A 26,768-nucleotide genomic window follows, 5' to 3' on the forward strand; every position below is an offset into this window, starting at 1 on the left:
CTGAATCAAAAGTTTTGAGATGGAGCCAGAAAGCTGAATTTTAACAAGCATCCCAAGTAATTCTGATGCAGGTAGTCTTTGAATCTCCCTTTGAGCAAATCTACGCAAACTATCTCTGATTTTTTTTTGTTTTTTTTTTTTTTTTTTTTTTTGATGAAACCACACATTTTCTCAAAATTCAAAGTTCTTTTTTTTTTAAATTTGTTTTGTCAACATGAGCCCCATGGCAGTGGTTGTGAGGTCTAAGGCATTAAATGTAGCTGTTTACTTATAAGTTAGCTGTTTATAAGTCAGGAAATGCCTGTGCTTCCAAAGGGAAAACAATATAGTATAAGAACAATGACAGATAAAGGACCACAAACGTAGTAATAGCTTACATTTGTATTCTTCAGAACTATCATTCCATTTGAGACTGACCTTGAGGCTCTGTAAGCAGGAAGTGAAAGCTACGGCAGAGTTGAAGGCATACTCAACACGCACACAACAAACCCCACTGGCAAAGACTGGAAGGTTTATTGGTTTTAGCAGACTAAGAATATTTCCGTACAATAATTAGTTTACCACTAAGCTAATCAAGCAGAGACTTAAGGGCCCTCCTATGACAAAGAATACAGACTTCATAGGATTCATTCAGGAAAGCCACTAAAGAAACAACAGCAAAAACAATAAAAACAATAATCAACCCTAGAGAGGGACAAGAATCTCATTTCAGAGCTGCCATGGTACATTATTTCAAATTCCCAGTTTTCAACAAAAAAAAATACAAGACATGCAAAGAACAAGAAAAAAGAAGCAGTCAACAGGAGCTGTCACTGAGGGATCCCAAATATTGGACTTACCTTACAAAGATTTTAAATCAGCTATGTCAAATATGTTCAAAGAAGTAAAGAAAATCTATCCAAATAACTAAAGGAAAGGACAAGAGTGCTGTTTCACTAAATAGAGAATATTAGTAACATGACAGAAATATTCTTGAAAAGAAAAAAATAGAAATTCTGGAGTTAAAAAGTATAATAACTGAAAAGAAAAATGCATCAAAGAGGCTTAAAAGAAGTTTTGAGGAGGTAGAAAAAAGCAACAAACTTGAAGACAGGTCCATTGAAATTATCCAATCTGAGAAAAATAAAGAAAAAAGAATGATTTTAAAAATGGTCAGGGCCTCAGAGACCTGTGAGGCACCATCACAAGCATAATGAGAGCTGCAGAAAGGAGGAGAGAAGGAAGATCAAAAAAGAATATTTGAAGAAATAACTGCCAAAAACTTCCCAAATTTGATTAAAAACATGAATCTGCATTTCTAAAAAGTTCAAGGAACTACAAATAAGATAAATTCAGAGACCCACACCCAGATAGATCATAATCAAACTGTTGAAAGCCAAAGACAGAGAATCTTGAAAGCAGCAAGAAGAAAGCAAATTATCATATACACAAAAAAAACTTTGAAACATGATCAGCTGATTTCTCATCAGAAATCATGGAGGCCAGAAGGGAATAGGATGACATATTCAAAACACAGAAATAAGAAGACTGTCAACCAAGAATCCCATATGCATCAAAGTTATCCTTCAGAAATGAAGAAAAAAAATAAAATATTCCCAGCTAAACAAAAACTGAGAGACCTGGCCTAAAAATAATCAGACCTGGCCTAAAACTAAATACTAAAGGGAGTCTTTCAGAGTGAAATGAAGGATCATAACTGAACACACATATAAAAAATAAAGAGCACATATAAAGTTTACAACATAGGTTACCACAAAAGACAGTATAAATGTATTTTTGTTCGCAAAATTTTTTCTCCTATCTGATTTAAAAGACATAAAGCAATAATTATAAATCTCTGTTGATCAGCATACAATGTCTAAACATGTAATTTGTATGACAACAATAGTACAGAGGAGGAGAGTGGGGATGAAACTACATAGAAGCAAAGTTTTTATATACTATTGAAATTCAATTGGTATTAATCCAAACTAAATTAAGATGTCACTTGTAATCCACAGGGCAACAACTAAGAAAATAACAAAAGAAAATGTAGTAAATGAAACAATGACAACAAAAAGAATTAAAAAGCTATGTTAGAAAACATGTATTTGACTCAAAAGAAAACATTAATGAAGAAACAGGAAAAAAATGCATATGTCATATAGAAAACAAATAGACAAATGGCATATATAAATCCTACCTTACCAAAAATTATACTAAATACAAATATACACTCCAATTAAAAAGGCAGAGATTGGCATTGTAGGTAAAACAACATAACCCAACTATATGACGTCTACAAGAGACACGGTTTAAATTCAAAGACACAAATAAGTTGAAATTTTAAAGGATGGAAAAAGATATACCATGAAAACTGTAACTGAAAGACAGATGAAATGGCTATACTAATATCAGACAAAACAGAATTTAAGACAAAAATTGTTACTAGAGAGAAAGAAAGATATTTTATAATGATAACTGGGTTTATCCATCAAGAAGATATAGTAATCATAAACATCTACTGATCAGTAGAGCCCCAAAATACATGCAGTACCAAAAACTGACAGAATTGAAGGGAGAAACAGACAATTCAATAATAATAGTTGGAGGCATCAATACTTCTCTTTCAATAAGAGTAAAACAACTAGACAGAAGATCAACAAAAAACAGAAGACTTGAACAACATTATAAACCAACTAGATACAAGAGACATCTATGAACACTCCATCCAATAACAGCAAAATACACATTCTTCTCAAGTACACATAGAATATTCTCTAGGATAGACCATATGTAGGCAATAAAATAAATCTCAACAAATTTAAAAACATTAAAGTCATACAAAGTAAGTTCTCTCACTACAATGCAATGAAATTAGAAATAAATAATAAAATAAAATTTTGGAAATTCACAAATTTGTGGAAATTAAGTAATACACTCCTAAATAACCGATAAGGTAAAGAAGAAATCACTAGAGCAAATTAGAAAACATTTTGAAATTAATAAAAACAAAATTACAACATACCAAAATTTATGTGATGCAGCTAAAGCAATGTTTTGAGGGAAATTTATAGCTGTAAATGTCTACATTAAAAAAAGATCTCACCTGGCACAGTAGCTCATGCCTGTAATCCCAACACTAGAGAAACTGAGGTGGGAGTGTCACTTGAACCCAGGAGTTCAGGATCAGCCTGGGCAACACAGTGAGATCCTGTCTCTACAAAAAATAAACAAAATTAGCCAGGCATGATGGCATGCACCTGTAGTCCTAACTACTCAGGAGGCTGAGGTAGGAGGATTGCTTAAGCCCAGGAGATGTAGGCTGCAGTGAGCTGAGATTGTGCCATTGCACTCCAGCCTGGGGGACAGAGTGAGACTATCTCAAAACAAAAATAAAACCAAAAAGATCTCAAATCAGTATCCTAACTCTTCACCCTAAAAAACTAGAAAAAGAAGAGCACACTAAGGAAAGAGATTACAAAACTAGGGTGGAAACACATAAAATGAAGAATTAAAAATTGAGAAAGTAAACAAAACCAAAATTTGGCTATGCCCGTAATCCCAGCACTTTGGGAGGCTGAAGCAGATGGATCACTTGAGGCTAGCAGTTCAAGACCAGCCTGGCCAACAGAGGGAAAACGCATCTCTAATCTCTACTAAAAGTACAAAAAATTAGCCGGGCATGGTGGCACATGTCTGTAATCCCAGCTACTCAGGAGGCTGAGGCACAAAGATTGTTGGAACCTGGGAGGCAGAGGTTGCAGTGAGCCAAGATGGCGCCACTGCACTCCAGCATGGGCAATGCAGCAAGATTTTGTCTCCAAAAAAACAAAACAACAACAACAACAAAAATCAGAAATGAAACAGAGGCTATTACTAACAATCTTAGAGAAATATAGCGAAGCTTAAGAGAACACAGTGAAAAATTACATGCCAACAAATTAGATAAAACAGATAAAATGGCATATACCTAGAAATATAAAACTCCAAGACAACTGAGTCAAGAAGAAACAGAAAATCTGAACACATTTATAACAAGTAAAGAAACTGATTTAGTAATTAACTTAGTAAAAACTTGCCACAAAGAAAAGTCCATGACCAGATGGCTTCACTGGTAAATTTAACCAAATGTTTAAGGAAGAATTAACAATCCTTCATAGACTCTTCAAAACAACAACGACAACAACAACAACAACAACAACAACAAACAGAAAATGAAGGGACCTTCATACTTCTTTCTGTGAGGCCAGTAATTACCCTGATACGAAAAACCAAAGATACCACAAGAAAAGGAAAATACACACTATTCCTTATGAATAGATATGCAAAATTCCTCAGCAAAATATTAGCAAACTGAATTCAGCAACATTTGAAAAGGGTTGTACGTCATGATCCAGTGGGATTTATCTCAGGAATGCAAGATTGTTTCAACACATTAAAATCAATTAATACAACATACCATATCAACAGAATAAAAGTCAGAAACCACCTGATCATCTCAAAGATGCAGAAAAAGTACTTGACACAATGCATTCGCTACTCATCAACAACCCTGTGAGCTAAATATAAAAGGTATTATTAACTACACTAAATGAGTAAAAAAATCCGAAGCTCAGAGAGTTAAGTAACTAGCCTGAGGCTATTATTTAGTTGTAACCAAGCTTTAACATAAATGCTGTTACCCAAACTTTATATATTAAATACTACTACTCAGAAAAGTTAGCAGTCCTTAGTTTTCTAGACATGCATCTTAATTTTGTGGACAGTTAAGCTAGAGTTACTAGATGTACTGTCAATTTGAAATAAAAAACAATCTTTCCAATTTAGCACCAACATATGCTCTTTTGGAAACAAAGTTGATTCTTAATTGAAGGAGATTGGATTGGCTACGTGGCTGACTCAGTGGCTTCATCCTACCTGCCTCTCACAGAAGCTGCTTAAATGCTGGAGAGAGGGTGTGAACTGGGGAGAAACTATTTTCTCAGACTCACAGGAGCTGGCCTTAGAACAGCTTCTGTGCCAGGGAAACGTGTGGTCCCTTTTAAATCACTGCAAATATACTCAAGACCCATCTCCTCCTCTGCTCCTTGCTTGTAATGGGCAGGATCCCAGTGGGCAAGAAGAGTAACAGGAAGGAGGTGGCAGCTGGCCCAGGGTTCTCCTGCTTCCTCTGCATGTGCCAGGAATGAGGTAAGTAGTGCACACATCACCAAATCGCCTTTCCTTCTCCATGGGGCTCTCAGGCTAAATTTAAAGTGCCAAGAATTCTGAAATGAGAAGAGAAAGAGGGTAGGGAAAATGATGAGGTCTGGGCTGACAGTAACAAGCAGTACTCAAGGACTCCAAAGAGTGGGGGTCTGGTAGCGAGCCCAGAGCTCCACAGCTGAGTTTGCAAGAAAATGTTCTATGGTCCAGGTGTTCCACTCCCTTGGAAGATGATTAGAGACTTCAGGCAGAATTAGAAGAGAAAGTGGGAATGAAAGACAGCTCAGCAGCAGTGTCAGAGACCTGCCATTAGCTGTTTTATGTCCTTGTTCTTAAACACTTGTTCCACTATCATAGCAGAAAGTCAGATAGATTTGAAGAGGAAAGCAATATTATTAAGGTTTGCCTCCCTACAGCACACACATTAAATTGACAAAATGAACCCACAAAAATCTTACAGGAAAAGACCTGTAGTTGCTTGACAGAACAAATCAAGCAACCAAAAACAAATTAGATCTTTTTGATAAAAAGACAAGCATACACATATACATAGATGGTGGTAAAGATGGAAGTTCCATGCAGTGTTAAGGAATAATTTATACTGTTAAAATCCACAAGGAGGCATTAGATTCCAATTTTTTCAAAGTCATACATGCAAACTTTGAAATTAACTGGCTTTCTGGGTTTAGAGAGCAATGAATCTGGCTCTCTGAAAAGGAACACAAAAAGCATGATCTCATAGCACCAGATGGCATCACACAATGGGGGGAAGAAACATGCAGAGGATTGAAAAGAACAAGTTGTGGTTTATATTTAGTGATTAATTAGCTTCTTAAAGGGCCAAGTAGAGCCACTTTAATGATGATATAAATCATAGAATAAGATATATAAGTATGTTGCACAGGGGGTTAGAAATGGAGATTTTGCCTGGTGAATTTCTGTTGCTTCCAATACTGAGTTCCAAGCTAAGTCAGAGAAACCCCTACTCAAGGTTAAATGAGGGAGAAACATGAAAGATGCTATAAACAGTCATTACTATCAATCAATAATGAGGCGGGCAGTATACATGATGGTTAAAGACCTTGCAGTCAGACAGACTTGGGTTTGAGTCCTAGTTGTGTGACTTGTGGCAAATTACTGAATCTCCCTGAGCCTTGGTTCCCTCATCTGTAAAAGAGGGGAAATAATGGCAGACACCTCACTGAGTTATGGTGAGGAATGAAGGAGGTAATTCAGGACTTAGCATAGGACGTGTGGCCCACTGTAAGCACTGGATAATGTCAGCCTTGGATTATGAGTTCTCTCTTGGCACCTACCCAATTTGCCATACAGAACCACTGCCACACACCAGGAGTCTGCACCTTAAATGTTCATCAGAGATTAACCCAAATGTCCAGAGAAATAACCAGACATGCAGCAACAGCTTCCTGAACAATGGCCCGACCAACAGCTCTCATGTTTCCTCTCCATTCTCGCCATTTCAGAGCAAGACTCCCATCACCTCACTCCTGAAGAATTTGCTAACTGACCTCCTTGCTCAACCCTCAACCTACCCTGCATGCCACTGCTAGATAAATCTGCTCTATGAAGTTCTGGGGCCTCTGGAGTCTCAGGTGTCCATCAGTAAAATGCAATATGAAAACCTTTAGCAGGGCGCGGTGGCTCACGCCTGTAATCCCAGCACTTTGGGAGGCCGAGGCGGGCGGATCACGAGGTCAGGAGATCTAGACCATCCTGGCTAACACGGCGAAACCCCGTCTCTACCGAAAATACAAAAAATTAGCCGGGCGAGGTGGTGCGCGCCTGTAGTCCCAGCTCCTCGGAGGCTGAGGCAGGAGAATGGCGTGAACCCGGGAGGTGGAGCTTGCAGTGAGCCGAGATCGTGCCACTGCACTCCAGCCTGGGCAACAAAGCGAGAGTCCGTCTCAAAAAAAAAAAAAAAGAAAGAAAACCTTTAAGATGTTTGTTACATCTGCCTGCCTTTTACAGAATCATTAACTTAATATGTGGCTTTAAATTGATTACTATAAGCAAGAAACAGTTTCACTTGCTATGATATAATTATGTTTTTGTTTTAAAATTATGTATTTATTTTAAAATAAAGTGTCTGATACACATAAGTACTATATAATTGTTTATTTAAATGTTTTAATGCTTTGCCATTGTGTCAACTTCCATACTGACAAACAGAAGATGCGAAAATCACACACAATCCCTCAGAACATAAGACTGGGGTTTTCATTGTCTGACTCTGTCCAGGAACATACAAGTAGGTTCTTCCTGAGTCAAATTCAGACTCTAGACCCCTATCATCTATCCCCACCTCCAACTTCACTTACACTTACCTGTGACTGTTCCCAGGGGCTACTTCCCTCCCTCCCCAAATTGTCCCCTGGCAATATCATGCCCATCTCTGTGACCATCCTAGCCTATATCACTAACTTTAGAACAGCCCAAAAACCGCTAATCCCTCCAAGCTCACTGCCTTTGAAAAGCCTCCCCCAAATACTGCAGACCACATAGCTCACTCTCTTTGTTGGCTCTATGTTGACGTTAGAGACTGAGCCTCACCATCTCACTCTTGATTACTCAGTCTTTGTCACTGCCTAATAGATCAGAAAATCTGCCTCTTCATTAATGTCCTAAATTTCTTAAGCAGGGAGGCTGTGACTTTTTCTGGATATACAACATTTAAGAGATATGTCTGAAACAGTTGATGACAATAGCAGTATAACTAATGCTTAAGGTTCTCTAGCAGAAAGAGTTAATAATAGGCTACACCATTTCCTAAACATTTCGAAGGCAACTTGGAATTCTTCAGCTGGCCCTTGAGCAGAAAAATAAAGAATTATTTCCCCAGCACACAGCTCAATTTGAAAAGAAAAATCAATCATGGGGTCATAAGACAGGGTAGCAACCATGTTCTGGTCAGAGATTTAATTTCAGAGCAAAGCAGGGGCTAAAGCAGACAAAAGAAAATGCTTTCCTTATCACCTCCTGTATTGGGTATAAACAGTTAAACTTGTTAAAATAAATAAACTAAATACAGTAAGTTTAGGAGCTTAACACTGACTTTTAGAGCCTCAAATGGCTAAACCAGTCCCAAAGGCAAAGTTCTTGAGGACAAACTTTTCATCAAGTCTACAGAATTGAAAGGAAAAAGATACTAATTAGTAAATCTAAGCAGCTCTGTCTGGTAGAAATATAACGCAAGTCGTAAGAATTTTAAATGTTCTAATGGTCATATTTAAAAATTGGTGAGATTAATTTTAATATTTTAAAATTTAACATACAACCAATACTTTGAAAGTTGCTAATGACATATTTTATATACTTTTTTCATACTAAGTCTTCAAAATCTAAATCTGATATTTTCTACTTATAGCACATCTCTTTTCAGACAAGCATCATTTCAAATGCTCAGTAGTCTCATGTGGCTTCCATCCTAGAGGTTACCAGATGAAAATGAGTAAGACTCCAACCAAAGTAAAAGCAACTGGGAGCAAGAATGTTTGATATAGAAAGGGCCTGAAAGGTGAGAGGTTATTCTTTGTTTAGATCTTCTATCTACCACATACTATATCTGGTTCTGCCACAATTGTTTCTTATTATTAATGGAGACTCAACTTCTTGGTAACTAAGAAATTTTTTCTGTGTTCACTCTATATTCTCTCTGGAGCAAGACAGGCTGGATTTGCATTTTGGCTTCACTATTCACTATCTGTGAGCCCCTGGCAAGCTATTTAACCTCTCTGAGCACCAATATGTCTCTCTGAGACAATGACAGTTCATCTGTCTCAAAGGAGGATTAAATGAAATAATAATATAATATTATTAGTGTTAGCTTTAATTATTATTATTATTATTGCTACTTTATTTATCTGAACAAATCCAGGCAAGACTTAAAGGCAAGACTCAGGTGAGTTCCTTGAACCGCAAACACATGATCTGTAGGGGCCAAAGAGGGAGAGTCTAACGACAGGTCAGACAGATTCAACCCATTTCAGAGACAGTAAATATCATCACAGAAGTTAAAAAAAAAAAAAAAGGTGGCTGAGGAGTAAACCAGAAATAATAGTGTTCAAAAAGGCATGATCTTGGGCAAAAGTGGAATCTGTCATTGGGTTAGACTGACCACTGGCTTGCTGAATTAATGTTTAAATCTCCTTTAATGTAGTTATTATATTGTATCTATAATAAAAAGTAATATAGTAGTAATAAAAGTAATAGAGTGGTCACACAATCTTATATTATTGTCAGGAGGATCAAATGAGATAATACATATAAACTGTCCTAACACAGTGCCTAGCCCATAATCGATGCTTAATAACTGTTAGTGTCCATCTAGTCCCTCTCCCCTCCCCCTTTACAGGCAGGACCAGTAAAGTGTGACCTAGGGACTATAGTACTTGTAATTTCATCCTCATCTCCAGCATTTAGGAGAAAAAAAAGTGGCCAACTATCAATCACTGTCTTTTTTTCTCCAATTTTTCGTATTGTGGTAAAATACATATAACATAAAATCTACCATCTTAACCATTTTTATTGTATATATTTAAGGTATAAAACTTGATGATTTAATATCTGTATATACTGTGAAATAATCACCACAATCAAGTTAATTAATATATCCATCACACCACATAGTTACCCTTTGTGGGTGTGTGTAGTGAGAACATTTAAGTTGCACCCTCTTAGCAAATTGCAAGTCTATAATACAATATTGCTATCTATCCACCATGCTGTAAATAAATCTCCAGAATCTATGCATCTTGCATAGCCGAAACTTTGTACTCCTTGACCAACATCTATCTTCCCATTCCCCCTGCCCCTGGTTATCACCATTCTATCCTCTGGTAACCACCATTCTATTCTCTGCTTTTATAAGTCTGAATATTTTAGATTCCACATATAAGTGAGATCATGCAGTATTTGTCTTTCTGTAACCGGTTAATTTCACTTAGCATGTCTTCCAGGTTCATTCATGTCACATATGACAGCATTTCCTTCTTTTTAAGGCTGAATAAAATTCTATTATATACATATATATGTATATGTATATGTATATATTTTTTAGCCAAGAAGCAACATAAATAATATTCCATTATATATGTATATATGTTTTAGCCAAGAAGCAACCTAAAGGTCTATCTACAGAAGAATGGATAAAGGAAATTTTTTATGTATACATATATAAAACATTTATATAGATAAATTAAACATTTTCTTTATCTTTTCATCTGTAAATGGACCTTTAGGTTGCTTCTTGGCTATTGTGAATATTTGGCTACTGTGAATAATGATGTAAAGAATATGGGAGTGTAGACATTTATTCGAGATCCTGATTTTAATCCCCTTGGATAAATACCCAGAAGTGGGATAGCCAGGTCATACGTTAGTTTTATTTTTAATTTTTTAAGGAACCTCCGTATTGTTTTCTATAATGGTTGTACCAATTTATATTCCCACTAACAGTGTACCAGGGTTCTCTTTTCTCCATATACTTGCCAACACTTTTGTTTTGTTTTGTTTTGTTTTGTTTTGTTTTAACAACAGGCACTCCAACAAGTATTCTTAGTTGCCAGGTTTTTTTTCTTTCAGCACTTTGAATATATTGCCCCATGCTTTCCTGGCCTGCAGGAGTCCACTAAGAAATCCATTGGTAGTCTTATAAGGATTCCCTTCTACGTAATGAGTTGATTCCCTTTCGCTGCTTTCAAAATTCTTTTTGTCTTTGACTTTCAACAGTTAGATTATGATATGTCTCAGTGAAGATCTCTTGATGTTCAGCCTATTAAGGGTTCTTTGAACATTGTGCATCTGGATGTTTACTGCTCTCCTCAGATTGGGGAAGTTTTCTGTCACTATTTCTTTAAATAAGATTTCTGTCCCTTTCTTCTTTCTTTGCTCCTTCTGGAATTTTGTCTGATACTGTCCCATATGTCACAGATACATTCTTCACTTTTTCATTCTTTTGTTTGTTTCTCCTTCTTACTGAATCACTTCAACTGATCTGTTTTCAAGTTCACCAATTCTTTCTTCTGTTTGAGTCTGCTATTGAGGCTCTCTATAGAATTTTCAGTTTAGCCACTGTATCTTCAGCTTCATAATTTCTGTTTGGTTCTTTGTATGATTTTTATCTCTACTGAACTTACCATTTTGTTCAGTATTGTATTACTGATTTCATTTAGTCGTCTCTGTTCTCTTGTAGTTTACCGAGCTTCTTTAAGACAACTATTTTGAATTCTCTATCAGACAATTCATAGATATTCACCTCTTTGGGGCCAACTACTGGGACTTTATTTTTTTCCTTTATTAGTGTTAAGTTTCCTTGATGCTTCACTTTCCTTGAAGGCTTGTGTTGCTGTTTTCACATTTGAAGAAGCAGTCTCCTCCTCCTGTCTTTACTGACTGGTATAGGGAGAGAATGATGTTCATATCTATGGACACACCTGCCCCACTTCTTTCATCCCCTCTTGCAGGCAGTGGGGGGCATCTTAGTATTGTTGGCCTTCTCTCAATTCCACTTTAGGGCACTGGCCTTTGCTTAATCAACACTTCAGGGCACTGCCCTTTATTTTCCCCAGGGCAGTGTCCTGTAGTGTTCACATCTGTACACCTTCTCTGCATCCCAGAGTTGAGCTAGGTGCTGATATTCACGTGCTGTCTGAAACAGCATGTACACACCATCTCAGAAGCTTGTGTACACCATCTTTTGCGGAGGCACATGACAGCCAGTTGTGGGGGCACATGACTGCAGGTGAGGCATCCCATGGGGCTCATGGGTGAGCCCCTTGGTGGAGTTCACAGGCAGTCAATAGGATCTATGGCCATATTTTGAGATCCCTGCAATGGTTTTTGTTAGCTCCTGCCTCTTTTCCCTGCTCCTAGCTTCCCCTGGACTATTCAAACATACCAATCCCCTTAGTGATCTAGGGGTGGGGCAAGGCAGAAGTGAGCATCTTGGACAACGTCCTATGAGGCTGTGGAAATCAGATAGTCACTACACTCTCTCTTTACCCCACTGGATAAATCATAGGCCAAAGTGGACTCTCTGGGCATTGAGCTGTGCCACCTTGAGAAAGGCGTGACATAGGTAAAGTGAGACTGTTCTTGTTATCCTCTTCAAAGTATCTATTCTCAGATTTTTTTCTCAAATGGGGTTCTAGAATCTCTCCATTGGACTCCTGAGTTACCACAGGGGTATTCTTACCATGGATAATTGTCAAAATCAATGTTTTTGTGTGACTTTGAGGGTTGGAACCTCCTATACTTTCATTTACTGACATCACTGTTTCTCAACCAATTTTAAGTGTACAGTTCTGTGGATTAAATGCATTCATATTGTGGTGCACCCATCACCACCATCCAGCTCCAGAGCTCTTTTCATCTTGAAAACAAAAACTCTGTACCCATTAAACAAAAACTCCTTATTTGCTCCTCTCCAGCTCCTAGCAACCACCATTCTGTTTCCATGTCAATCATTACCTTTTGCATTCAAAAGTGAATCCTTTTATTTACTCTTTCTTTCACTCATTCATTCAACAAACATTTATTCAGCACATGCCTTTTAGACAGATCTACTTTCTAAGTCTAGAGTATGGTGCCATAAAAACTAAAAACTAACAAAATGAAACTAAACTAGAACTCTGAAATGGGGAGGGAGAAGGGGAGAAAGAGATCTCCTACTTGCCACAGGATGATCCATAAACATTAATGGCTTTAGCAATTTCCCAAATACTCAGAAAAGACCAACTTACTGGAGAAAGGCTGCACATTTTAGCATGGGTTGGCAGTGTTCCAGAGCAAATTATCCTTAAAAACAATACACTGTTGGTCCCTTCCAGGTGTCTTGATAGAATCCTTCATATTGAGCTACACTTTCAAAAGTTTGTTTCCTTTATGAAAATGAACTCTGGATCAAGCTAAATTGACTAATTACTACTGTATACAGTGAATAGGAAAGTGGCATTTGGTACAGCTAATTTATAAAAATATAGACAAGGGCAACAGCTCTGCTCAGAGTGTGAAAAAAATTAAACATATTTGCTACCATGAAGAATGTTCTCATGTCCCCTTCACCAGATGGGCTGCTGGATTTATGATGGGATATGTTATAGATACGTATCAAGATAAACAGAAACTAGGAGCCCCTTTCAAGCTGGACTTCAGGATCTATAGAGAGAATCTGTTCTATAGCTGGCTTGTTAATTGATAGAGTTGTATTTCTGAATTTTTATAGATTATTGAAATCAATTTCAAAAAAATATTGAACTGAATATGAACAATATTTTCAGCTTTGTCTAAGCAATAATCAAGGTTAAGCAATGATAAAGCAAAACTGAAAAGTCTGAATTGCATTTCCTTTTACTTTTTCAGCACACCCTCTTACAGTTAGATAGCGTGGTAAGTACCAGAGTCAAAGAAGGAAAGGGGCAGTAAAGTGTACAAATTAGATGTGTTTTCAATTAAATGCTCCAACAAGAGCTGAGGATGACACTCACCACCTTCCAGTGGCAAGAACCTCATGATAGGAAGAAGCCAAATCCCAAAGCCATTAGTGGCAGCAGCAGGAAGTGACAGTCAGGGCAGGGCCCTCTGTCTTTAGCAGCTTTTATCACTATTTCCCATGTGTCTGGTTCCTCCAGCAGCTCCACAGGCATCTCTAAATCAGGACCTAAGTCTGTAGCCAGATAAGCACACTTTTGAGACCACCAGAATTGCTTTAGTGTAGTTCTAGGAAAATGATAATCCTGCTTTTATTGATTATATAGCATGTTATGCTTTGTTCAAAGTGCCTTCTCATACACGCTTGTTAGTTACCTAAGGCAGACATTCTTCTCTTTTACAAGTAAGGAAAACAAGGCATAGAGCACTTAAATGGCCTGCCAAAGGCCACATAATTAAACAGGACTGATACTAACTTACTAAAACTGTACTATATGTCAGGTTCTGTGCTGAGAGCCTTACTCACATTTCCCTCATCTGATAGGTTCTATTGTTACCTCTGTTTTACAGAGGAGGAAATCGAGACGGAGAGAAGTTAAATAATCTGCCTACAGTCCCACAGCTAACAAGTGACATAGATGGGATTGAATTTGCACCTGCCTCCAAAATCAGTTCTTAGATATCTAAACAGACTTTGTCAGATAAGAATCACTATGACTACATCTGATCATGCCCAGTTAACCCTTTGAAAGTGAACAGGGATAGAGCAGGCAGGCCTGTGTTGACACATGGCATTGCTTTCTCATATCTGTGCATTTACATTCCCTTTGCTTTCACACTGATACCTTGAGGCTGCCTTCTACCCACACTGAAGCAGACACAGACTCAAGGAAAATCCTGTATCAAGTTCTGCATAGAAAAGCTCCTTTCCCTGCTTGGTTTTCAGGTGCCTGAACACCTGACTGGAGCTGAGGAAAACCCCAAAAAGGGGCACAGAAGTGACTAGGAAGCAAGAAAAAGGTACAAGAAAGTAGGGGCATGAAGGGAAGGGACTCCAGCTCTCCGTAACCTCAGAGCCCTAGACACGCATGAGCCCCAGATCAGGGATAGGAGTTAGGGGTTCAATACCTGATGAGGATGGGAAGGGAAAACCTCCTCTTGACCAAGTGGAACTGACATCTCCAGACAGAAATCTCTCTCTGAGTGGGGAAAGGGGGCCCATCCCCACAGTTGCACCTTCTAAACTGAATTCTTTGTACTTCCTCCTACCTGAATGTACCCACCCACCCCACACAGTTCAAACAGTCCGAATAACTATCAGGTGCTTGACCCTAAAATATAAATAGACATCTGGTCCAGTTCCGATGACAGCATGAAAGGGAGGTATGACCCTCTTTCTGTTTACCACTCATCCTTATCACATCTAATCCTGACAGGGACACACAGACTTCCTGGCTGGAGGACAAGGAGAGGGTGAGATAACTTGCAAACAGTCCAGACCTGTACCTTACTACCCTTCTCACTGCATCTCATAATACAAACACACACATACACACACACACACACGCATGCGTGCAAATATACTCTGCTATATTTTAGGCTTACATCTCAGGCCCTCAAAACGTTTCCAGCCTTAATTTTATGTCAAGCAGCATGATGACGTAGCCAACCAGGCAGGAGGAAAAAAAGTGCCATTAGGCAGTTTTGCTAAGCATCCCTTCAATCAGCTATTTGGGAATTCACTGCTAAGAACCAGTGGATAGGAGGAGTTTAGAGGAACACAAAAATCAGAGGTTAGCACCCAGCCCCCACTCGCTCTGTCATTCACAGCTCTGCCTGCTCACCTGCTCCCCATCCTGCCCCCAGGCATTACTGCCTACTGCACTCAGACTGTCCCCTCTGCCACCAGCCACCATCCGTAGCCCAGAGCTGCAGCACATCAGCATTCCTATCACTCCCCTCAACCCAAGGGGAAAACATTCCAGCTGCCTTGTACTTAAGCATCACCCTCGGCACCACAAGCCGGCGCCTGTGCATAATTGACAAGGAATATGTTGATAAGAAATGGGACTGTTTCAAGTTTCTGAAGGATAAGTAGGTAATTAAAAGAAAAACCTAATTTAAGAGAATTCTGAAGACATTTTTTAAAACTGTCTAGCAACATCCTTTATGGATTATTCCCTTTTACCAGAACACTTCAGTTGTGCCTTTGTTTGGTATTCCAAGCCTGGGGCTGGAAAGCCACTATTCTGGGGCATCCCAAAGTCCTCCCCACTCCTCAGGGGTAACTACAGAGCCCTGGGCTAGGAGTAGAAAGCCCACCTCTGTTTCCCTGCAGGGCTCAGAAGTACATGAATTTTCCAAAGTGAGCACCTGGTGACTTCCTGCTCTGGGCTCAGTAGAGTGCTCTCTGAGGACAGGCACCCTGGCTAGTAGCTGCCCCCACGTGTGTAGGGCAATGCAAAAGGTCTCAGAGAAGACCACTAATCACCAAGGCACGAATGTGCAGGGGTGAAATCAGCTTCAGCACTCCCTGCTTCTGGATGCCCCACTTCACAGCCTGACTGGTTTCAGACCGACAGTGAGACAACCATTTCCTGAGACACACAAACACAAGCTCTTCAGACTGCAGACCAGGAGGCTGTCACTTCCTCAGAGATGGCCTGGCATGTTCTTCAGTCTGTACAGCCTCTCCATCCTGGAGTTTGGCTTAATAATCATGGTCCTACTACCCATTAGCTAGCTTTCTACCTGTAGCAAAGTAAGTCTCTGAGTCTTAATGTGTAAAATGCGGCTGATAATATTTATTTCATCAGAATTCCAAGTAGTGCAAGAGACCAGGCACTTCTTATGCATGATCACCTTTAATCTATGCGTCCTGCCTTTACCTTACTTGGTCACATCTAACTTAATTAGTCTTATCTAGCCCAATTTACTGAAGAGCCTCACCTATTAGACCCTGTAATTTTCCCTCAGTTCAATCCTATCTATAAAATGAATGAAAACAAACAAAAGTCCTACCCTCACAGAGCTTAGAGTCTAGAGAAGGACAGGGGCATTATTGAAAGACTAGCACAAAGAGATGTCAAATTACAACTGTGACATAAAGGAGAAGTACTGAGTGTTCCAAAATCATAGAACAGGGTGCCTGAGCTGTAACAGGAAGAGGGCTGACATCCCCAGGATAAGCAAGATTATCCTTTAGGGCAGAAGGAAGAGCATGCACAGGGCTTTGTGGTAAGAGAGCAGCTCACTCCTTAACAGGAAGACCTGCAGGCCTGGGCTGCGGAGAGTAAGGGGGCATCATGGAAGAAGTTGCTAGAAAGGAAGGAGGCGGCTAGACCACGGAGAGAATGAAGGCTGGGCCAAGACTTGCTCTCTACTGGGAACCCCAATGGAAGTCACAAGAGATTATAAACTAGGAAAAGGTGTGATCAGAATTGATTTTTTTAAACAAGCAAAAAACATTTTACTCTGGCCCCTGCATGAAGAATAGATTAGAGGGTCTGGTAGTAATATAAGGGATGGAAATATAAACAGGCCAATACAAAACTGCCAAGAGAAAAAGGCTCCAGTGAGAGGAGGTTGGAGAATCCTTCCTGTGTCAGAGTCAGCCGGGTCCAGGGGCACGTGTGGGTGGCACTGTTCTAGCAGAGGAACAGCAAAAGCGAAGGTGTAGGGGACAGGATTGTTCATAGGAACTGACAGAAGGTTCAGTATTGCTGGAGCAAAAAGCATGAGAGGGAGAGTGATGAGAAATGAAGAGCTAAGAGGAAAGGTCGGCAGGGACCAGGCGGGAAGAGCTCCCTCCCCCACATGACAAGGCTCCATCTAGTAAGTTATCGGGAGCTGCAGAAGGATTTAAGCAAGGAGGTGATATGATCAAGTTTATTTTAGATAGATGGTTCTGTCAGTTGGGTAAAAAAGGGATATGAGGAGATATGGGAATAGGTGCTATGCATCCACACATTAAACTACTATGCAGATATTAAAAATGATCAAAACTGGAAAATTATCTGGCTTAATGCTGGATACAAAGCAGTATATTTCACAGTATCTGAAATAATACGTTTGCCTTAGCATAAAGACTGAATGAAAACAGATCTTTTAACAGGTTTATATAACTAACTGGCAGGATAACAGATGATTTTTTTCCTTCTTTACAGTTTTCTGCATTTACCACAATAAGCATGTATATATAAAAGTTCATAATCAGAAAAAAAGATTTAAACTACATGAAATCAGCATGAATGGCCCTATCAAACTGATAGCAATAATTTACACTTTGATAGCACCTGATATTTAGCGACCCTAAATCTTAAACCACAAGATAAATATCATTCTATGTTCACAGAGGGGGAAATAAAAAACATGGAAGTGGCCGGGCGCGGTGGCTCAAGCCTGTAATCCCAGCACTTTGGGAGGCCAAGACGGGTGGATCACGAGGTCAGGAGATCGAGACCATCCTGGCTAACACGGTGAAACCCCGTCTCTACTAAAAAATACAAAAAAAACTAGCCGGGTGTGGTGGTGGGCGCCTGTAGTCCCAGCTACTTGGGAGGCTGAGGCAGGAGAATGGCGTAAACCCGGGAGGCGGAGCTTGCAGTGAGCTGAGATCCGGCCACTGCACTCCACCCTGGGCGATAGAGCGAGACTCCGTTTCAAAAAAAAAAAAAAAAACATGGAAGTAAAATGATTTATTTAACATGACACAAAAGGCTAGAGGCAGAAGCAGATCAGAACTAGGTAGATGCATGCACTCTTCAGCTGGTTCAATTATTTTTGCTGAAAAGTTACTTGAACAGAACAGATCATACACAATTCAATAATTAAGATAACCAAAATAATTAGGAACAGCCCAACAGACTGCATGATTATCAGCCCAAATCAATAAAGAAGTCAATCCAAAGCCTTCAATGAATAAGGCAGGCTACATCCACTGCTACAGGAACTGTAATTCCAGAAGCCTGATCTCAAGTACGTCAGTATTTTTCTAGAAGTCAGGAGGGGGCTGGTATTAGAAGGGAAGAAAACAGAAGTCACTTCCACACTGTGCCCATCCTCATCCATACTGATTGTGTTAAAAGGAAGGGAAAAGCTAATGCACGTGGTACACGATTGTGGCATACTTAACTCCAGTGGCATACAGCCCTGTTTCCCTAACTGCTGATCACCTCGTGGCTTTTCCCACACTTCCCTCTCACTCTTAGGAACTACAAAAACCCAATCTTAGGTGAAATTACAGCTGCATATATTAGACTCTCCAGGCTCCATCCTGCCTGGGATAAGCTCCCGTCCACATCCTGGACAGGGAAGCTGTGTCCTGCAACAGCACCAGATCCGATTGCGGGGCGTGTTACTTCTCTTCCGTGGGTGCCCAGAAAATGCAGTGAAGGAGAGCCCCATGTGAGACTGGCATTATTTTTATTTATTTCTTTTAAAACTTCAGAAAAGCTTAGAGAAACGCAGTGGTATTTTTAACATGGCTTCCATAGCCTAAAATAACATTCTTAGCTTTGCTGGATGGGTGAGGTGAGACTATGGGGAGGGGCGGTGAAGGAGGTAGGAGGCTTCCCAAAATTGCCAGCCTTGCAGATTAAACAAGTGCAAATTAGTCAGTGTCCAGATTTATGCTGAAATGGACGAGACCGTATTTTGCAAGCTAATAAAGCGACATTTGCCTGTAAATACAGAGAAAATGAATAACCAGTTTAAATTTTCTTAATCTACTGCAAGTAGTCCTGAAGATCAATAGAATAACAATTAACTAGAAGTTCTGCATCCATGGGTCCTAATTCAGCCTTTGCCACTACCATCCCCCCTGTATCTGCTTTATCTTGAGGAGGTGGTAACGGGCTGTCATGTTAGAGACTGGCTGGCAAGCCCAGGCTGTGAACAGGAGAATTGTGTGGGATGCCCCACAGATGAGATCTGCTCACACCTGTCAGTCATCTGGACACTTTCACAGACCCTGTGACCCCTTTATATTTCTGAGCCCTCTTGAGATCCCTTGGCAATGTAATTCTTGCCCTGCTTTCATCCTCATTTTCTCCTCTAGGAAGGAGAGTCACAAAATTTACATCATTCTCTAAATAGGAAATGCCATATACCTTGATACTATACTTACTAAGAGTCACTGATTAGAACACAGAAAAATATCTCAAAGGCCCCAGGCAGTGGCAATAAAGTCCCAAGTCTTCACCAGCAGAAGTACCTCCTGAAACCTCACCTGGGAAATATTTGCCCTAACTTCAGACCTAATATCCACTTGCTTCATCTATGGCCCCCTGTTTCTGGCCCAGCAGAAGCAGCAAAGTGGAATATTCAGAGGGACAACCAGAGGCAGACAACAGAAGCAGAAGGATATGATATTTAGCAAGACAATCAGCATTTTAAAAAATCAAAACAAGCACAATCTTAAAAAAAAAAAATAGTAAATTGCATCTTTTAGTTTTAAGGCAAATAGTTCTACAAACCTCTGCATTCCCTAAGGGAACCTAGGCATTACATCATAGTTCACACTGATAACCTTGAGTCATTAAGCAAAAGTTAAAATTAGCACTCTCCGTTTTAGAAGGCAGACATGTGTATAATGCACTGAATGAATATATTTATCCAGCTAGATAAATACAAGTTTTGATGCACAGAGAGGTAGGTTTTAGCTATTTGGAAAACTCATTCTGTACATCCTGGTGCTCCAAATAAGTCATAAAATGTAATAATAAGGTAAACCGTTAGAAAGCACGAAGTCTGACCCTTCGCTTTTAAAATGAGCAACTGAGGTCCACAGAAGTTGAAATGACTTGCCAATGTCCCACAGGGAGCGGGAAGAGCCAAGGCCAGGCCTACAGCTCCTGGTTCTCAGGGTTCCTAATCCTCCCCCACTGGAGCACAGGAACACCATCTCCCCTGCAGACAAGTGATAACTACCAGCAGTTCCAATGTTATTCTCCCGATCATATATGCTTAGTTAGGAAACATGGCTCCTTTCTCTCTTTGTAAAAACTGCTCTGAGTTATGTGAGAGAAAGTTGCTGTGTAAATTTAAGGTGCTTTTTCTTTTATTCCTTGACTAATGCACTCATCATATGGCTGCTACAGAGTAATTTCAGTTTTCTAGTTCATAATCTTCCAGGGATTTTGTAACACTCTTCCCTAGTGTGACTGTTAGTAGAATGAAACAAACAAACAAAAATCCCAAAAGAATAAAAAACAATTCTAAGAAACATATTTTCAAATCAGACACCAAATCGAAGACCAATATGTAATGGCCCTCGTCCACGGAGGTGTCTGTCTCCCCCTCTTTCCCATCACTGTCCAGTACAGTTCTATAAAGCTATATCAACATTTTCATTTTTCTCCTCTTAATCTTTTAAGTCTTCCAAATGACCAGAATGCTTATGACAGGGCAAACATGGGGCAGTATGCTCAATACCTTAGATCATACACATTCTGTCTTCTGGAATTCACACTGTGGCTCTCTCAATAAGGACCAGCCTGACCTCGATGGAGATGACACAGATCTCTTGGCGTGTCTACCCAGTGTCTGCTTTGTGTGGAAGGATTTAGGCAAAAACAGGTCCTATCAAGCATCAGAGGTTGAGTAGCAGATCTACCATTATAATCATTGCCATGTATGACTACAGAGGTTTACCTAGATATGTCCTTTCCTCAGTATAAAGGAGGAAACTGGGGGTCACAGAAAGTCATGTCGTGTTCAAATTTCTTGAATAGGGCTTTGGATAAAATTAACTATTATCCCAATTGCAATATGTGGCAAGCTACCCAGAAATAAAATTCAAGGAAAAAAAGGAAGAAATTGAAATGAATAATCAAGATTCATAATACAAATTAAATTAAAGCGATTAAATACAACTTCCAGGTATTTAACACAGAATTATTAAATTCAAAAAGCACTACCTGAAACTTTTGAATAAAATGAAGCACAATTATAGACTTCTCTTTGCCTTCACATGAATTATGGGTATTAAATCCTCTCATGAAGCAAAGAATGAATAAACCTAGAATGTTTTTCCTATTGCAACAACAACAAAAACATGGTTTTTTTTTTCTTTCATCAAATTCTTTTCAAAACTTCTTCGAAGAAATTTAAAATGGGCAATTAAGGCAAAATTTACATTATACTAAGCAATTTTCTAAAGGGTAAACACCTTTTGCATTCTCTACTATGAACTCTAATTCCAGTTTCTGACATCAGGTATAACTTCTTGTCAATTCCCTATGAAATCATCTTAAGAAAAAAATTATAAATTACACAGTTGAGTCCTCCTAACCAAATGGTAAATGTTGCTCCAACAGAACAGAATTCCTGGAGCGAAAGAAAAGTTCCAATTTCTCCTTTGAATCCCTCAGGAAATGAAAAAGAAAATTAGCATTAAGAAAGCATGTCACATTCAAAAGAGCAAAGAAAAGCTCTGTGAGTGAACAATTTGAAAACAGAAAAAGGCCCTTAAACTTGGGCTGTCCTAATGCTCACCCACTTCTAGAGAGAACTGACCTTTTCCCATCCTGATACTTTGCTGAGTTAATTAAGCTGCTGTTTTCTAGGCATCTTATAATTACAGCTGGTTAAAGCTACAGGAGACCAAACAGATTACACTAATCCAACCTCCATATTTACATATGAGAAAATCAAGATCTGAAGAGGTAAGGTCACTTGCCCAAGGTCACATAGCTAGTTAAGAGCAGAGTGAAGAATATGCTCCAAATCTCCAGTCTCCTGTTACCTCAATAAACTGCAAAATAAACTTGTTAGGAGGAAGATCGCTTCAGGATGTCAGTAAAACCACCGGTCTCTCGAAGAGCCACCTCTGCTTGAAGAGCCTGAAGAGCACCCTCGCACCTCACATGATTCTCCAGGCTTTTTTCAGCATACAGGAACCTCCCTAGTAGCAAGTCTGACACAGCAGCAGAATGGTTCAGTGAAGAGCCTGATGAAGGACAGCAACCAAGAGTCTTTCTTGCAGCAACTCATTCCAGCTATTCTGCTTTCTGATCAAGGAAAGTATGTAACTGGAGTTGTAACCGTTTTACTGGAAAAAGAATATTTAATAAACCAAAACAGAAAAAGGACATACATAGAATGAACCTGGCAAAGCGTGACCAATATATTGAGTTCCTGTCTTCTGAAAACTGCCCTGCTAGGTCCTGTGAAAGAACAGAGACAAAGGAAAAGTTTCTTGAAGGTAGTGACTTCCTATGGAGATAAGCAGAGAGACAAGAACACCTACATAATGATATAATCCTTCTATTAAGGATTAAGAACATTTTATGAGGAAAATCTCCATAAAGATGCACTCTTTGCTAGTTATACACTGATTTTTTTGAATACTTCAAAAATAAAAGCATACAATAAATGTCGGCATTTTACCCATCTACTACTATTACTATTTTTTTTTAACATCAAGTACCTTATCTTCTTTGGATTAATAATTAGTGTCTTAGTCTTTGAAAACAGAATAATTCTCACTTCTCCTGTCCTTGAATTGAACAACAACAAAAACACTGAAGTGGGTGAGAAGAGAGTGGGTCAGATATGACCGTGATTTGAATCAATCTAAGGCAAATTTCAGCAACCATTCTATGGCAGATCGCCAAGTGCCAAATACTAACCTGGATGGTATCCATCCCTGGCCTTAAGGTAGGATGTAAAATTAACAAGGAAACCACACATTACAATGTCAAAAGTACTATCATAAAAGTATTCATAAAGCACAATGGCATCCCAGTTAATATAGCAATTAATTCTGCAGGGAATGAGAGAGGGGCTGAAGACAGAGGTAAGGAAAGCCAGAGAGGAAATAAGAATAACACTAAGCTTTCAAGGAAGAGTAGACACTGTCCAGATGTACAAGAGAGGATAGTATTCAGGCAGAGGAAGGAATATTCACAATGGCATAGAGATACGAAAGTGCAGGTGTGTTGAAGGACTAGAAAATGGTCTTATGTGACTTGATCCTCGATGCAGAAGCAGCTGGGTATATAACCAGAAAGGTAGCTGGAACCACATGGTAAAAGCTTTTTTATGACCTGCTAAATTCAGACTGGTAGCTGTAGGCAGTGGGAAATGATCAGAGATTTGGGGTTTTTTTGTTTACATCTTAGCTAAAGTGTATGATTTAGTGACATTTAGTACATTGTGCAATCATTCCCAAAATCTATTTCCAGAACATTTTCACAAACCTAAAAGAAAATCACTTACCCATTAAGCAGTCACTTCCTGTTATCCCCCTCCCTGTTTTCTGTCTCTGTGGGTTTGCCTAGTCTGGATATTTCATAAACAAAATCATACAACTTATGGCCTTTGGTGTCTGGCTTCTTTCCCTGAGCATAGTGTTTTTAAGGTCCATCAATGTTGTAGCATGTGTCAGTATTTCATTCCTTTTTATGACTGAATAATGTTCCATTGTATGGACATACCACATTTTCTTATCTATTCATCAGTTGATGGACATTTAGATTGTTTCCATATTTTGGCTATTGCAAATAGTGCTGTTGTGAACATTTATGTGCAGTGTTTTTGTCTTGAGTATCTGTTTTCACCTTTTGGGCATATACACCTACTAGTGGAATTGCTGGATTATTTGGTTCTTCTATGTTTAACTTATTGAGGAACCCATCAGATATGTTTAGTTAAAGGAAAGACATAAGATTGTATTTTAGAAAGCTAAATGTACCTAATGGATATTTAAGGAAACAAGATCTATAGAGACGGTTCCCCAAAGATTCACCAAATAGTTGCTCATCTGTTCCTTCCTGCCTTCCTTCTTGGGCTTCCTATCTCCTTTCCTTTCTCTCCTGCCTGCTTGCTTGCTTGCTTTTTTTTTCTTGTCGAACCTACAAGTTGGCATGCAATATGGTGGTCCAAATATATGCCCACCCACATACCTTGTGGCTTTACACCATCTTCTGAGGCTTCTGTGCTAAAATCCTGCTAGCTCAGCCCATCTGTAACAGTTCAGATTGTTTTCTTGCTTCATAATTCCTGCTCTGAGGAAGTAACAAGCTGTAATAAATAGGTCTCTTGGTGTTGAATGAGAGGTCCAAGAGGAGCCCAGCACAGGAAACCTGAGGTTTGCTGGAAGGGTTTTGATTTGAACATTCCTGCTGAGATGACCAGGGTCTATCTTCCTATACTCTCCCTCCATCCCACTCCTCCAAACACAGAAACATACACTGCTAAACAACTGCTTCCTCCCCAGGTCTTCCAGCTTATCATTTCAAAAGCAGATGATTCTTCACAGAAATTTCAAGGATAATGAAAGCCCAATACAGACATGAGTTAAGTGGCTTTTCTTCAAATTAGAATTGATTACTTTCTAATTTTGAACACGTGCCACTATCAACACACCAGGACACTGGCAATAGCAAGGAGTGATTTGCTAATGTTCTTGTTCAAAGTTGTTCTATTTATAGATGCACTGGGAAGTTGTAATGATGGTCACTCAGTTGCCAATCAAAGGATAGAAATGAAATATGTTGTTGTTGTTTTCCTCCAAGAAATCAAGAAGTTAAAACAAGTCATAGCCTGGTTTGAACAGATTCTATAAATGAACCTAGCTTGAGGAGTGGGGGTGAAGGGAGATGTTCAGAAAAATGCTCTCCATGAAGCTTTTCTTGGGAGGCACTGATCATCCAGGGGTGGGGGGATGGGGAGGAGAGTGAGGACAAAGGCTGTGCATCTAGAAAGCACTGAAGCACCAAGCTCACCAATCCAATGTGTATTAAATTCATAGCAACTGCACCTTCTGATCTTAGAGTACATTAATATTCCCTAAAATGCACAATTTTGAACATTTTACCTTCCATTTTAAAAGTGCAATTATAAATAAGCCTCCTTAGAACTAATCATGCAATTTCTGAGTCTCTAGAGATTAAAGAGACTCAAATAGCTCTTCCAAAAGAAAAACACAGGGCTTTCAGGGCACTGCCATGTGTCTATTAGGGTAGTATGTGGAGAAAGTGGTAGATCTGGAAAAGCTGGGAGGAAATCTCAGTCTTCTCCTACTATGGAATGATCATAGGCAGGATGGGGCTGCCACCTGAACACCCCTGCTGCTTCAGGCTCTATCTTGTGTGCCTCGCTGGAGCCCCTCTTCCTTGGCTAACCAAAGCCAGATTTTGTTCAGCTGTCAGCCAGCCAAGTGCTTCCTGGGGAGACTGGGCCCTTCTCCAGCCTCAGCACTGCAGCTTGATTGGTCTAAGAAAATCATGGTCCGTTCCACTTGCCAGGGATTGCTTTAAGAATGGTCACGTGACATAATTCTGGCCAATGAGACCTGTGGGAAGTCTCCTGGACGACTTCTGGGAAATTACATTTATTGTAAAAGAAGACATCAGAAAAAGGGGCCTGGCCTCTTCTGTTTCCTAGCTCACTCACAGAATTCACAACTAGCAACTCACAGAACTGTCATGACCAGGTAGAGACATGGCTCAAGACAAAATTGCCTACCTTGGGTCTCCTAAAGCCCAAAAGCATTGAATCTCTTTAATTAACTAGCCACATGCAGGCTTTCTCCAGACTTCCTGTTACACCAGGTAATACATTTTCCTTGTAGGCTAAGCCATTTTTATTTGGGTATTCTGTTATTTGGCACTTAAAGGCCCACCCAAGTGAGTGGATAAATGTTTATCAAGCACTTTATCAGCTACATATTTTAAAATTACACCCACAACCTAAATTATAATGTTTCATATCTAATGAAAAATACTGCTGTATCTGACCTGGTTTAGAAATAACTATAATCCCAACACTGGGAGGCCGAGGTAGGAGGATCGCTTGAGGCCAGGAGTTTCACACCAACCTGGTCAACAAAGCAAGACCCTGTTTCTACAAAAAAAATTTAAAAAGAAAATTAGCTAGGCGTGGTAGAGCATGCCTGTAATCCTAGCTACTCCAGAAGCTGAGGTGGGACAATCACTTGAGCCCAGGAGTTTGGGGCTGCAGTGAACTATGATTGCACCACTGCACTCCAGTCTGGACAGCAGAATGAAATCTTGTCTCTAAAAAAGAAAATTATTTTTAAGAAATAAATAACAACTCCAGAAGACTACATGTATGGAAGAATACCTGACCAGGAAAAAAAAAAAAAAAAAAAAAGGGCATTTTACCCT

At 39.4% G+C, this 26,768-nt stretch overlaps 1 protein-coding gene across 2 annotated transcripts in view; it reads right to left on the reverse strand.

Moving 5' to 3' along the window:
* Positions 1-14,875, reverse strand: part of TMEM178A (transmembrane protein 178A) — a 30,048-nt gene extending 15,173 nt beyond the window's left edge. The window contains exon 1 of one of the 2 annotated variants that reach the window (XM_011935932.1): positions 14,764-14,875. In XM_011935932.1, the coding sequence (XP_011791322.1) occupies positions 14,764-14,857 (94 nt within the window). In that variant the 5' untranslated portion in view covers positions 14,858-14,875. Of the gene's footprint in view, positions 1-4,899; positions 5,080-14,763 lie in introns of those variants that run through there. The other variant, XM_011935933.1, reaches the window with a different exon arrangement.
* Positions 14,876-26,768: the final 11,893 nt, after the last annotated feature.

This window comes from Colobus angolensis, unplaced genomic scaffold, assembly GCF_000951035.1.
Source record: "Colobus angolensis palliatus isolate OR3802 unplaced genomic scaffold, Cang.pa_1.0 Scaffold15, whole genome shotgun sequence".
In the NCBI taxonomy this organism is placed as follows: domain Eukaryota; kingdom Metazoa; phylum Chordata; class Mammalia; order Primates; family Cercopithecidae; genus Colobus; species Colobus angolensis.